The sequence below is a fragment of the Dipteris shenzhenensis genome, chromosome 8, assembly GCF_047967505.1.
Source record: "Dipteris shenzhenensis isolate YYH24624 ecotype China chromosome 8, Dip_SZ_1.0, whole genome shotgun sequence".
NCBI classification, from domain to species: Eukaryota; Viridiplantae; Streptophyta; class Polypodiopsida; order Gleicheniales; family Dipteridaceae; genus Dipteris; species Dipteris shenzhenensis.
The window spans coordinates 15,729,344-15,743,758 of record NC_141603.1 but is presented as its reverse complement, the minus strand read 5'-3'; the positions used below and the strand labels follow the sequence as shown (position 1 = coordinate 15,743,758).

At 45.4% G+C, this 14,415-nt stretch overlaps 1 protein-coding gene across 1 annotated transcript in view; it reads left to right on the top strand.

Moving 5' to 3' along the window:
• Positions 1-11,588, top strand: part of LOC147899178 (uncharacterized) — a 121,928-nt gene extending 110,340 nt beyond the window's left edge. Inside the window, exons 9-12 of the mRNA XM_087378573.1 lie at positions 1,852-1,899; positions 11,027-11,148; positions 11,249-11,379; positions 11,555-11,588. Of these exons, the coding sequence (XP_087234699.1) occupies positions 1,852-1,899; positions 11,027-11,148; positions 11,249-11,350 (272 nt within the window). The 3' untranslated portion in view covers positions 11,351-11,379; positions 11,555-11,588. The remainder of the gene's footprint in view (positions 1-1,851; positions 1,900-11,026; positions 11,149-11,248; positions 11,380-11,554) is intronic.
• The last annotated feature ends 2,827 nt before the right edge of the window (positions 11,589-14,415 follow it).

Sequence of the window (14,415 nt, the reverse complement as noted above, 5' to 3'; positions counted from 1 at the left end):
CAGAAGTCACCTGTGCAAGGCAATGCAAGGCAATTGGCTTCACTGCACAGGCTGGAAAGTTAAAAAGTGAGTAGGTATGAGCTTGAGCTGTCTGGTATACAGAGCTGTGCAGGTACCGAGACAAGCAGTACGGACTGCTTGTACGGTTGGCTGTACACAGGCAATACGGAGCTGACGGGTAGGGCCGTACGAAATGTACGACAGCTTGTACGTGAGGCAGTACAGCATAGGTACTGAACGGTGAGCAGGTCCGAGAGCAGATGTGCAGCCAACAATGGTACGGAATGTAGTACGGACTGCTAGCAGCAGGAGCGTATGGGGAATGTACGGATGGGCAAGACTGAACGAACAGAGCTGGTACAGATGGGTGCACAGACTTGTACGGCAAGCTGCATGTGGCGAGTGTACGGGTAGCGTGCAGAAGCTAGTACGATTGGAGCAAGTCGGCATACGGACAGAGCAGCCTGGTTGACCGTACAGCGTACGGACGGGAGCTGGGGCTGGTGCAGACGAGGATGATAGCTTGCCACAGCAAGGCAAGGGTACTGGTCCAGGGGCTTCCTGCTTTGACACCAAATGAAGGAAATGGAGGTGAGAGCAAGAGAGCAGAGCAAGAGAGAGCAAACCACACAAGTGTATTGAAAGAGATAAAAAACAAGATACAAGACTAAGGTTTTGCCTTAGTGACAAATACCTTATCCTAACTACTAACGTAGTTAGGGGTCCTAATTGTAGTTAGGGGTCCTAACTATGGTTAGGGGGGAAACCTATAATGAGGGAAAAGTGCCCCTAACCCACTTATTGGTCATACATTGGTCACTGCCATGCGCTGATGACGTTAGTGGGGAGTCATAGTAGCTAGTTCCTGCCATGTGTGATGGAGTTTATGGTTTTCAACCTTGTGAGTGACTATCATGAGATTGAAACTGCACTATGTTGTGTTTTTAGAGGATGAGTTTGGGAATGTTCCTGGATTCATCTAGGTATATAACTGCCATGAATTATGGCGATAATTCCAACAGATCGTAGCTGAATGAGATTGCAAGAATGAAGTACAAGAGGGTTGTCAACATGACAAATCGCTCAAACCGTAGGGTGAGTCGAAATTGGTTGTACTACTAACTCAATCACTAATTCTGGTAAGGGGGAAACACCTTAGAAGGTGCCCCTAACCCTCGTAACTAATTGTGGTTATGGGAAAAGCCTCAGAAGGAAAAAAGATATACCACTAATTGGGCTCAGGGGGGAAAAACTTGGAAGGAAAAAGTTGCCCCTAACCCTCCTATAACTAATATTTTCAACATGAATTGTAAGATTTTTGAGCTGAAATTCTATGTATAGAGTTGTGAGGCTGAACCATTTTTCCATACATGTGCACATTTCTATGACCTGTGCTATTATGGATGAAGATGTATCATGTGATGCAGCATGCCATTCCCATTTCCCCATTATGAGATGTAATCATTGTAGCATACAATGTTCTTGGAATCTTTTTTCCCTAGTAACTACGGTGGGTTTAAGGCTTAAGCCAAGTAAGATCCGTGTAGCTGATGTTGAAAAAGTGAAATTCACTTCTCTCTTCTCAAGTGTTTCCATTATGACATTTTATATTCTTGGAACCAATCTTTCCCTAGTATCTATGGTGGACTTAAGTAAGATCCATATAGTCAATTTTAACAAAAAGTTGATTTTTATGTGCCTATACTTAGCTATTGGCAGCATGACATCCTAGATGCTGGTGGCTAGGACTGGAAGCCCTAAAATATTGCATGTATATTTTAGTTCCTACCATTTAGTCATTATGTGAATTGTTCTCACGGTACCTTTTCTCGCATTATGTGATCTATGTAGGTGGGCAAGTGGATAAGGCAGAGGAGTTTCTGGAAGCAGTTGCATCAGGTATTTTTTGTCTTTTAATTTTCGTCATGGGTGTCTCTCTTGTGTGTGGGCACAATTATGTGAGAGAAATGTTCATTGCTCACATAGCTCCTAGATATTGGGAAGTCAAAAGAGCTAGGGTAGGTTAGAATTTGGTAGCACTGTTTGGATTGCGTGAAGATAGTGTTTTAGATTAATTACACTATCAGGAAGGGAGAGGGAAAGGTATCTATTTCTCTATGTCCTTGTGAATCTAGTCCGTCTTCCTAGAAAGAGGAGGGCATCTGGCTTTGCTTGATGATTGATTTCAACGTTTGCATAGTGTAACGAGAAAGAAAGAAAGAAAGAAGTTTATTAAAGTATTCGGAAGACTGATGGATCTATGAGACTAAGAACCTGATACAATAAAAGCTGAAAGGGTGGAGCTACTAAACGAGCATCAACACTCGTGTTACAGACTACATGCTACATAGCCATAAGAACATCAATACAGAGTTCTGACATAATATCAATAGGATCCTCCCCATCACCACTATCACCATATGTCATCAAAGTACAAAGCAAATCCGGTCAATGTCTGAAAGAAGCCTTCTAAACCAAATTGCTTCATATTCTGCATTGGTGGATCTTGTATAATCTGCTTCAGTGGAAGACAATGCCACTATTGGTTGCTTCTTGCTTTTCCATGACGAAGCTACGACGCCAAGACTAAAGCAGTATCCACTGGTGGATCTTCTGTCATTTACACTTCCTACCCAATCCGCATTTGTGTATCCATGGAAGTGTAAGTCGGATGGCTTGGCATAACGTAGTCCATGAGCCAATGTACCATGAAACGGTCTTGCTCTGAGAACCATTTAGTATCTCTACAATCAGAGCTGACACTTTCAAACTAAAATGAGGGTGTTGTGTGATGATGACAGTTGTCTGATTTCTCCTTTTAAGTACAAATCTAAGGTGTGGGCGGGTGAGTGCTGTGGAGGGTGACTATGTCTGTTACATCACAAATTATTAAGCTTCAAAACCATGGGTAATTTTGTATGGAACATTGGAACCGGTTAAATAGCATAATATCAAAACTAGGGTTGTGGAGCACTTGAATAACTTTCCCATTTTTCGAGAGACAAACACTAGTGCAAAAACCTTCTGGTTCAAGCACTTCCCAAAACTGATCTTGGTTGTGCTACAAAAAGTAGATATTTTGTGTCTTATCCCTTTAACCATTTGGGCACACAAGACACCCATGTGCTGGTAAATGACTGCTATTCCTCAAGCATTTGAGACCTAAATGTCCTCATTCTCATGGTTTTGCATAACATGGTCTGTAGCTGTTACACTAGAAATCTGCCCATGCACTTTGGGCGCTTGCCACTTGCCGATTCCAATGTTGTTATACTTTAAAAGTAGCCATCTCTTGAGATGGTTAGGCTTTGTGGAAGTAGTGTAAGGATTATTATGATTTGGTCATGTAAACCAATTCTATGGACTCTACTATCATAATATTTGTTGGGGTTGGGTGCTAGCTTGATGGATAAATTTTCACGTCAAGGGAATGCTAGACCCAAGGTTGTAGCGATTGTATCATGTGCAGGGTTCACTGTGGGTCTTGGTCCACGTTTTGACAGAGTTCCAGATACGCAGCACGTCTTCTTGTCAAGAGGTACCTTCAGGATGAAGTTTTGGCTCAATAGAAAGATGACTACTACTTTCATCGTTTTTTCAGCGGCACATTATATGGTTGTGGACTCTACCTTTTTGAAAGGGAATTCTTGTACAGGAGTTTGTGTGCAGCAGCCACTAGGCTTTGTAGTTCTAGGACAAGAAGGCATTTCATGATTGAAGTAAGCACTGGTGTCTACAGATACACAGGTTTTCTTTTCAAGTAAGCATCGTGTCCATGGTATACACAGGTTTTTCCTAACGCTTCCAAAGTCCTAGTGAGGCAAATGAATATATTTTGCTAGAGGGGACAGATTTGATATGACTCCTTTACTTACATGGCATTATATTCCATGGCAATAAGGATCAGAAGCTTGTAGAAGTTAAGGCTGATTGGTAAGTACATGTGGGTCTACTGCACTATTCTCGAGGCATTTCGTCTTGGCAATTGCTTTTAGTGGCAGAGGTTCCGAAGGGCTTCGCCCTTGTTCCTTTGCTGGTTTGTTTCTCTTTCCTCGTCCCTCAACGCAGCGGTTATGCTTTCCCTCTGAAGGGTGAATTTTGGTGGCGACCATTGGTCTGGCAAGAGGGGAGTAGCAGCACCCTCGACTCCCCAAGCTGTTAAGGTTCTTCTCTCTCTAGATGACAAATGCCAGGTGAAGAAAGCCATACAGTCACTACAGGACAGGACAATGGTAGGCAGGATAGTTGCCCTCATGCCAACCAGAAGCTAGGAGCATAATTGGATTCAGGCAAGCTTACCATTAGATGGAGATGACATTCAGGGGGTCACCATCTATGGCAAAAGGGTTTTCCTTCTCCATCTGATTTCCCCCGACACTACACGATCACTGGTGGAGCATAGTCGGATCCTTTTGGGCCCTCACCTTGTCTACCTTATTCCTTGGTACCATGGGTTCACGGTTGATTATATGGAGTTGACCCACCACATACCTTGCTTCCCTGTGACACTCCGATTCTCAGGGCTCCCCAAGGAGTACGAATCCATTCTCCACTCCATTGGGGGAGCCTTTGGCACGGTGTTGGAGTCAGCTCCTCAAATGACCGCTTCGGTGGTATCTGGTGATGGGTCCCCCAAGCTCAAATGGATTGTGGAGTATCTGGACACTCTCTTGGAGGAGATCGTTCTAGAGACATTGGATGGTGGTAAGTTCAGACAACAGATAGAGATTTTAAGCTTTCTAGGGCAGTGTTTACGTTGTAGACAGATGGGACATCTAGCCAGGGATTGGAGGAGAGGGCAGAGTAGGGATGCCCCTCAGCAGCTGCTCTCCCAACAGGGGGCTGTTCGTCCAGAAGGAGTACAATAGGGGACATGTTAGCAAGTGGAGTCCCCTAGATGGGTAGAGCCTTTCGGAGGGGCCTGGACTAGCGTTAAGTGTAAGAAACCCATAAAAAACGCCCTGAAGCAGCGAAGCCGTTGAGCCAGGCAGCGAGAGCGGAGGAGGACAGAGCGTGAGGCCACTCCTCAATCATAGGGGAAGCAAGCCCCTCCCCAACCGTAGGGGAAGTAGGCAGAGGCCACAATGGCGGACCACCCCACTACATAGGAGATAGAGACCACAACAGCTACTTAGGTAGACCCCTTTGCTCAAGCAGGTCAGGTCTCAAGGAGTCGATTGTACAGTAGGACCAAAGGGCTTCAATAGCGACAGTGCCAACGGATCCGGGAGCCTTCTCCCCCGATGGCCGTGATAGCTCCCGCTCCAATTTCTCCTTTCCCTTGCAATCTGCTCCCCTTCCTTTTCTCCCCTCTACGCCCCCCTCCCCCCTTTCTATTGTTGTCACTCTTACTAACCGCCCCAAGTTGTTAGCCTTTTTGCTTCCCTCCTGCTGAGCTAGGGCCAACAGATTCTTGCGACCCCTCCTTGCCCCAGAGCCAAAGCCTCCGAGAAGGGGTTCGAAAAATCTCCCCCTCTTCTCAGGCTGTGGCCTCTTCAGAGCAGTCCTAGTTGACCGTGCCTCTACAGGATACAGCCTCGTCACAATAGGCCGCTTCAGGCGACTCATCTTAGCTCTCACGACTAGTGCCTCACCTTCAGAAGAAGCCCTTGCCTAGGGACTTCTGGAGGATAGGTCGTTAGAACTACGTGGAGATACCACTGCATATCCCCTTGCTTTGGAGGTGACGATTATGATATTGCAGCCCTGCAAAGGGAGTTGGATTGGGGTGGTGGTTTCTCACACTTGCCCTTCATGGGGTTCGACTTCGCTTCAACTAGAAAAAAAAGTGAACCCTTGCTTTGTTCAATCGGAGGATGCAGGATGAGATTTGGAGCATGATGGAGTGGATGGGCCTGCAAGGAGTGGACATTTGGCTCAACCTTGGTAACTCGGCCACTTTTCAGCTAGGTTTTCCTCCCGAGAGACTTGGCATTGGTTATGCCACAGATGCCATCCGCCTCAAACGAGAGATACATTACTCACAAGTGTGCAGCCAAATTGGGGGTTTAGGTGTACTTCTTGATGCAATGGGCCCTCAAGATGATTGGCGTGGAACTTGTTATGCCCTTGATTTAGTGGCGCACGAATACGGACTACTCTCCTTCAAAACCCCCGACAAAATCCCAGAATTCAATTCAGCCATGCAGGCTCCTTCTCACAAGAGAGCTCTGTTTCCTCAAGCCTCTTCTCCATGAGCTGGGCACTATTGAGTTGGAATGTGCACGGCCTTCATGACTAGGCACGACAACAAAGCCACAGTACCTGATCCTTCGGCAGGAGCTTTAGAGGGAAGTGGTTGGGAGATCGGTGGACTTCCTTCTAGTCCAGGAGCATATGTTTTCAGCAGCAGACATCTACCGACAACACCCTCTCCTCTCAGGGACAAGCCCAAAGGTGTGGTCCCCCGTAGTAGGCAGGTGTGGGGGAGTGTGCATCCCGGCCTCATAGACAGTGATAGCGGATGTTTTTAGCTTGGGAGAGTTGATCACGGGTAGGGCAATGTGGATGGGAATCACGGTTGGGGATTCCAAGATTGGCATACTGGATGTCTACGATCCAGCGTGTAGGTGGCAGCGCCCAGCTTTTTGGAGACGCTTGACGAAGTTTCTTCTAGATGTGGACCATTGGATTGTTGGAGGAGACTTTAACAACCTAGAGCACGCGGAGGACAAGCAGGGAGGCGCGTCCTTTGCAAAGATGGCAGCGGTAGAGAGGAGCACCTGGAAGCAATTTATATTCATGGTTTGCGGCAGAGACCCTTGGAGAGAGGCGGAGTACTTTCGGCTTCCAAGCAGCCTGGGCTCTACTTAGGGGTGGAGCCACTGGTATTCTGGCAGGGATCACAATGTCATATCATTCCGAGTGAATTTGCAGCTTGAGTAGCCCCGTAGTAGAGGACTTTCCCAAAAGGAGATCCGCATCCCTGACTCTTTGCCAAGAAGTGCAGAAGGCAGTAGTCACAAAGATCTGGAGACAACTGGCTAATAGCCTAGAGGATGGATGGGCTGTGTGGATAGCGGAGGCCATTCGGAGGAGCAGTGATGAGGAGTTGCAGTCCCAGGCCCTGCGCCGCCGTAGACTCCTACAAGACAGGAGAGAGCCTTGAGATGGGACCTGGTCTCCATTGAGCGACTTAGAGAGCAGGACCGGGGATCACTGTGGTTGGCAGACAGATATGAGTGCACACGTTTGGACCTCCAGGATATTGAGATACACCAAGCAGAGTTCTCCTACCATTGCTCCAGATCCCATTGGGTATAGCAGGGTGGCAAGATGACCAGGGGTTTCTTTCACAGCACAAGCCCTCGATACGTGGGGACATAGGTTGCCAGCGGCTGAGAGGCTCGGATGGCACTATGCATTCGTATCCCCAGGAGATCTTAGAGATGACCACTGAGTTCTATCAGCGACTGTTCCAGGCAGAGGAGTTGTCCCCCCCAGGTGGTTGCTACTAGGGACACTGTCCAAAACCACATCCCGTTAGTAGTATTACATAGTATGAACAGGTAGCTAGAGATGCCGTTCATTGATCAGGATCTTTCGGAGGCCTTGCACGCACTCCCCCAGCTGAAGCGCCCGGGATTGGATGGCTTGTCCCCGACCTTCTTTAGTTGTTTCTGGGAGCACATCTATACTACCCTCTGTCGGGCCTTGCAGGAAATCTTCTATACAGGCCTTCTTCCTTAGTCCTTGAGCAAGGGATGCATTTGCTTGATCCTGAAAGGGGGCGATAGGGTGGACCTGTGCCAATGGAGGCCGATTGCCCTGTTACTTTTTGGGAGGTTCTTGATTGGGCCCAAGAGGAGTCCCATCCTCTCACTATCCTCCTCTTAGATTTCGAGAAGGCATATGACAGGGTGGAGTGGCCTTTCTTGGAGGGCACTATGGAGCTGTTGGGCTTTTCCGACAGGTGGATACTTATTAGATGTAGGCAATCCTAATTAGATGCTTATTGGTGGGCATACAGGTGATGGCTTTCCTCTCTCCCATTTAGTTTGGCAGGGTTATCTCCTCGCCCCTTTCTTGTTCCTTTTTGTGGCGGGAACCCTGGGTCACTTTTCGTGTTGTTAGGCTGGGGGCCTCACAAGGATGAGACTTCCACTATGGTAGGAGGAGCTGCTAGATTTGGAGTTTGCAGATGACACAACACTTTATGTGGAGGGCTCGACAGAGATCCAATTGATCCCGAAGGATGGCAACAGGGCAGACCTATGCCGACGGAGGCCGATTACCCTGTTACTTTTTGGGAGGTTCTTGATTGGGCCCAAGAGGAGTCCCATCCTCTCGCTATCCTCCTCTTGGATTTCGAGAAGGCATATGACAGGGTGGAGTGGCCTTTCTTAGAGGGCACTATGTAGCAGTTGGGGGCTTTTCCGACAGGTGGATCAGAGGATTTTCGGCCTTTTATGTAGTCAGATGCTTATTGGTGGGCATACATGCGATGCCTTTCCTCTGTCCCGTTTAGTTCGGCAGGGTTATCTCATCGCCCCTTTCTTGTTCCTTTTTGTGGTAGAAGCCCTAGGGCAGTTTTCATGTTGTTATGCTGGGGGCCTCATAGAGATGAAACTTCCACATTTACAGGAGGAGGAGGTGCTGAATTCGGAGTTTGCAGATGACACAACACTTTCTTTATGTGGAGGGCTCGACAGAGATCCTGAAGGCGGTTACGCGGGCTTTGACTACGTATTGCATGGCTTCGGGTGCCAGTAGCAACTGGGCCAAAAATGGGCTTCCTCTCATAGCCATTGAAGAGGTTCAGGATATCCAAGATTGGGGGACGTCCTTTGGCTTCCGCTGGATCCTACGGGGAGAGACAATACTCTATGCCGAGTGCCAGGTGGGCATGGAGATCTCCGCAGAGCAGCAGATGCCCTAGTGCTAGAGAGAGTGCGGTGCAAGCTTCTCTATTGGAGCTCGGACAAACTCTCTTTAGCAGGCAGATTGCTAGTAGTAAACCATGCACTCCTCGCCACAGCCTGGTATATAGCCTCTTGCTAGTGTTTTCAAAGGTGCTGCATGGGTGAGGCAAACAATGATATTGCCACTGGCCCACGGGGGACCGACATCATTGATCCCAAAGATGCAACGCAGAGCCCTTCTAGGCAAGTTGATAGTGTGAGGTCTCACTCCAGGCTTGGAGCCCTAGAAGCAGCGCGGGCTACTTAGGAACACCCCCAGTATAGGTTGTCCATGGCAGTCATCTTTCAGGTGGATATTCTCATCTGCACCTCTCAAAGGGAAGGGCTCTATGAGAAGAAGCTTGCTCAGAGTCTGGAAGTGCTTGTCGCTTGGTCTTATTAGAGCGGCCCCATATGCAGGGACGAGTTTGTTATGGCACCCGGACATGCTTGGGAAGCAGACACATATCAGTTGGGCACAGTGGGATAGTGGCTCCTTTGGGACTTGTTCTATGGAGGATGAGGATAGAGACCAGGCTTTGTCGCACACCAGAGGAGCCACGACAGGATAGATGCAACGATTCCGGACTCCTGGTGGGAGGGACTGAGCACCAACTAGACCCGGCACTGTTGGTCTGGGGAGTTTCACGGACAGGAGTGCCCCTTAGGATACAGTTCCTCAAGTAGACTTTTTGCCGTTTCGAGCATGTTTTTACCGACGAGCAGGGGAGGGAGGCCTTGTGGTTACAGAGTTGGATAGTGATCAGAGGGATGAGAATGCTATGGATGGGCTTTCTTGGCGGAGGATCAGGATTGTGGGATGGCTGGGCAGGAACTGGACCATTCACCCGGATACGATCCTCTCGGACGGGGAGGGAGCACACTGGCACCTATGGTTATGGGAGGGGCGTCCTCTCAGGGATGTTCAGTGGCAGGGGAGTGGTTCTATCACACTTGTGTTGGGCACTCTGTCAGGGTGGAGGCATGGTCACAAGAAACGTCTTGTCTGTTTCGTTGTTTCGACAAAACGGATAGGTTTCGAATTGATACGTATTATATACCCTTATAGGGGAGAATAAGATATGCTATATTTAAGTGAACAAAGAGAAATACCTGTCAAGACACTAAAAAGGAAATGCAAAACACAAACACCTTTTTCAAATTTATTTAAATTCAATCTCCTTTCTTAGGTTCACGGATACAAGGTCATGTATTTTGCCCATGTCCAAGAGGCATTCCCTGAAGATGTGACCGGGGCTCGCTTGTTTGCAGATACTTGGGATATCCTTGCACAATCTAGATCAATATCTGGCAATAAAATAGAGTCATCTTGAAAATCCAGAAGTGATATCTGACGTGCACCGGTCCTCGCCTTGGCGACTACCAAAGATTCATTTTTCATTTTGCCACCTTGGCAAAACCCATTTGCTATGGTATTCATATGTAGTTTAGTCACGAAAACTTTTGCCCTAACTTTCAAACATAATAGCCTAGTGGGGTGATATGCCTATGATGGGTTTCAAACCTTGGTGATCTTTGAGGGTACACCTTGAAAGGCCCACTGTTGCAATCCAATCCACGTGGATCTTGCGGATCTCTCTGATCAGGGGTGGATGTGGTTTAAGCAGCTTGCTCACTGATGGAAGGTGACAACCATAGTATCCTGCACAGTAAGGCCCAGGCCTTTTTTGGATGGAGAAATCTCAAATGACTTAAAATACTCCAGAACCTTTGGAGGAGAACCACCTTGAAAAAAAAGTTGCTCCTTATATCAAGTGGTGGTATAGTATAGGCTAAAACACAACAATTATGGTTATGATTAAATTGCCTTCATGGGGTTCTATACACTCAATGGTGGATCGATGTTGTCAGTTGTACTCTATAGGCCCTTGCCACCATGTCCACCTTTTGTTCAAAATTTTAAAGTCTCTTCAATGAGTAGAAGGTCGTTGCATTCACCATTGGCTGCTCCTTTTAAATGACATATGTGGTGCCTTATTTGTAAGGTTTTCCAAGTAGAATACATTCTAAAAAATAGATAAGGTGGTCTTACAGCTTAGACGTAACTTTGCCATATGTTCTGGGTTGTATTATATCTGATTAATGAGTTCCCTTTTCCTGAGCAGCCAACGAGGAGGATTGGGATGCTTTGTTGAGGACTGGAATGGCTTTTGGAGGGGGTCAAGTTGAACCTGAAGAATTCTATAGTGTTATCAAGAAAAGGGTTGAACGTACTACTATGCGAACTGTGAGAAGATTTTTTAGATTTTTGTTCCTCTGAGTCCTTACTATACTCATGTTCTTTGCATGGTCCCCTTTAACTTAGGGAAAGTATCACTTATATGCAGGAGAGTGGTTCATACCAGCAAAGGATTCTTGTGGAATACTTGAAAGAAATAGAGGCACGTGCTATTGCTCATGTTGAAGCATTTAAGGCCTCTGCTACCTGAGATTCTGGATGGTGTTGGCAGCATGACAGGTAGCTGGAGGACCCTCTCTCTCTTTTCCATTTTCTCAACAGGAAGCTTGGATACCAGTCTGCATATTTTATTTCCTTGCTAGGTATTATGCTAGGAATGGGAACAAATTTGTACTGTGACCTCCGAATTATTTCAAGCACAGCTCATCCTTTTCTTGAATCTATGTTGTTGCAGGCCATTTAAAGGTCATTTGGACACACGAAGTGTATGCATGAATACCTTTCAGTGTGGTGCATTCGTGTGTTGCTCCACACTATTATTAAAGACAATCTTGCTCGTCATGGAGCTACCTGCTGCCGAGTAAAAGCTGTGCCAGAGTTTGAAAAGCTGTGATGTCTTCATGATGGTTTTAAAGAATGGAGTTGCAGGATTTTAAACTCTGGATGGGGAGTTAGATTGAACACAAATGAGATGACAAGTTGGCTAGGTTTGGGTTATATGTAGTGGAGGCTAGAAAATGAAAATGCAATGTGAATCTCATATAATTGACCAAAATTTTAATGTCCGATTTCATTGGAGCATATAAATGTTTCTGTGCACTGTCTTTCAGACTTGTTAGGGGTTGCTTTTGAGAGTAGAACTATCAGCTGGAAGGGGAAGCAAGGTCTATAAGTGGGTGCTGTGTATGTCTTGGCTTGGGGAAGGCCAGCCTTTAGAAAAACTTGTGGAGATCGCTAAAAGGATATGACAAAGTTGGGGTGTATGGATGCTCCCAACAATAAGTTGCTGTCAAGCTGTCGTTCATATTCATTCCTACTATCCATCACTTTCCACGAAAGATAGATTCAAAAATGTCAATAGTTAAGTTTTTTGCAATCTTCCCTCACCCTTGCACATAATGTCTTGTCAATTCAAGTACCTAGTAATTGAGTGTAAGGGAGGATCCAAATTAAGGTCATAGGCGTCTCTACATTATGATTCTTCCTCCAAGCTATCCACTAGAACATTTTCTTAGTCAACCTCAGCAAGTTGAGCTGTGATCCTCTTTCTTGCATGATGTGTCTTAGCTTCAGGTTCTGTATTGCATCTAATCAAATGTCTTTGGATTTTTTTTGTGTATTTTGTCTCTTGTCCCCATTGGCAATCTCCCCGCTTGTGTTAATTGAAATGCATGTACGAAAATATTTTGCCTCATCGAGCCCTCGCGTGTCAGCCTTGGGTTATTTCTTTGTCCCCCTCCGCTTTTTGGCCATGTTTCTGTGTTATCACAATCCCCCTCCGCTTTTTGGCCATGTTTCTGTGTTATCACAATCTTTGAATTATATGGACTCTTGAAACAATCCGTGGACTTGGTGCACCTCTACTGAATTAGTCTTTGAACCTTCTTTTTCAAATTTCACAACCATAGTAATCTAGAGAAGAAATTTGCTAGGATCATCTGTTGTTACACAGTGACCATTACTCCAACTGCTAAGTCTTCTATGCCACCACTCGACATTTCGACAATCCTTTCTTAAAATTTTTTGGACCTCCTTTCTCCAATGTACAATTTTCGATCCTCCACAAGGTAGTTCTTCTTTGGATGTGTAAGCAAATGGGTATGTCAAGAAACATTCATAAGTTCATTAATAGATCTTGTTTCAATACATTCTAAAATCAGATACGCTTTGGGGCTTAGGGCTCATGCAAGTGTACAATGATGAAAGTTTCGGATGCCAAGAAAAGGTTCCACCACGTTCACATCACATCTTTGAAATATGTTGCTATCATGGTTTTCATATCTCACACAACTGGCATAGTACGTTTGATAGGTCACATCCTTATAATGAGGCATTCAATCTCAGTGTGGTTTCTTGTACATATGGACACGAAACCTACGGGAAGGTTTTCCTATTTTGTTGAGTAGGTATACTCAATTATGCCTTAGGCATTCCCAGTCCTAGATTTGCAACCATGTAGTCCACAATCTCTTCTACGAACAGTGACTTGCTAGCACACTCTCTTTTAAAAGAGAGACTAGAGGGACATTCCCCAAAATTCACTCCTATTTGAGCAATATCATCTATATTCATTGCAAAGGTGGCTAAATGTCCTTATCATCTTGTAGAGGGACAACAATTTGCTAGCATGCTCTCTTTTGAAAGAGATGCTAGAGGGAGAATGTAATTATCCTCTATATGAGTTGAAAGTGTGGCTAAAGTTAATGATTATCTTGAGAAATGGGCATAGTTTCTCCCTACATGTAGGTATGTCTAAATTTGCTATTGAGCTCGTTTAAGAAAATAACCAAGGGGAGTGGGGGGGGGGGGGGTTATGAGATCATTTGTACATCGCATAAAAATCATGTGGTGGAATTCAATCAAATCTAGCATTCAAAAGTAACATGCTTTAAAAATGCTAATACTACAAAGTTGAATTGAGTATTCAAATGCTCTCCTCTTATAAGAGATATACAATTCTCTAATTTAAGCTCATAACTTTCTCAAGGCGTATACAATTCTCTCGTATGGTATACTACTAAGAAACCCTATGTATCGTGTGCATTCAAGGGGTATTTTGAAAAGTCCATCAACTAAAATTTCCCTACCAATAAAACTAGTCTTTACTACTAAACTTATAGATTTTTTGTTAAAGTTGAATTAAAAATCCCCTCCTATTTTTGTAATCCTGATAATTTTTTTGAGAAGTAGTATTAAAATGCCCCTTCTTTTGAATGCACGTGGTACACTAAAATTTTGTTAGGTGAACTCCTTGACAATTCTCTAATTTAAGATATGAGACTCTAACTTGATGCACCTTTTACCAATTCTGAACTTAAGATCACATTTTTTTCTCTTACCTAAAATCTGTGGGGCATTTGGGACTCTAGTGCTATGCCTTATTCACTTACAGAGGGTCTTATTCATCTTATCCCAAAGGGGGGTTGCAAAAATTTATCCCCAATGGAGACATTAGGAAAACAGGGCCAAGAAAGAAAATAGCCCTCTACCAATCAAAGGAGAACAAGTATGCGGCTCAAGCAAATGCACATGTCGCTAATCGGAAAGAAATCTTGCGCGCAGTTTTGCGGGCCAACGTAACGTTGAAAAAATAAG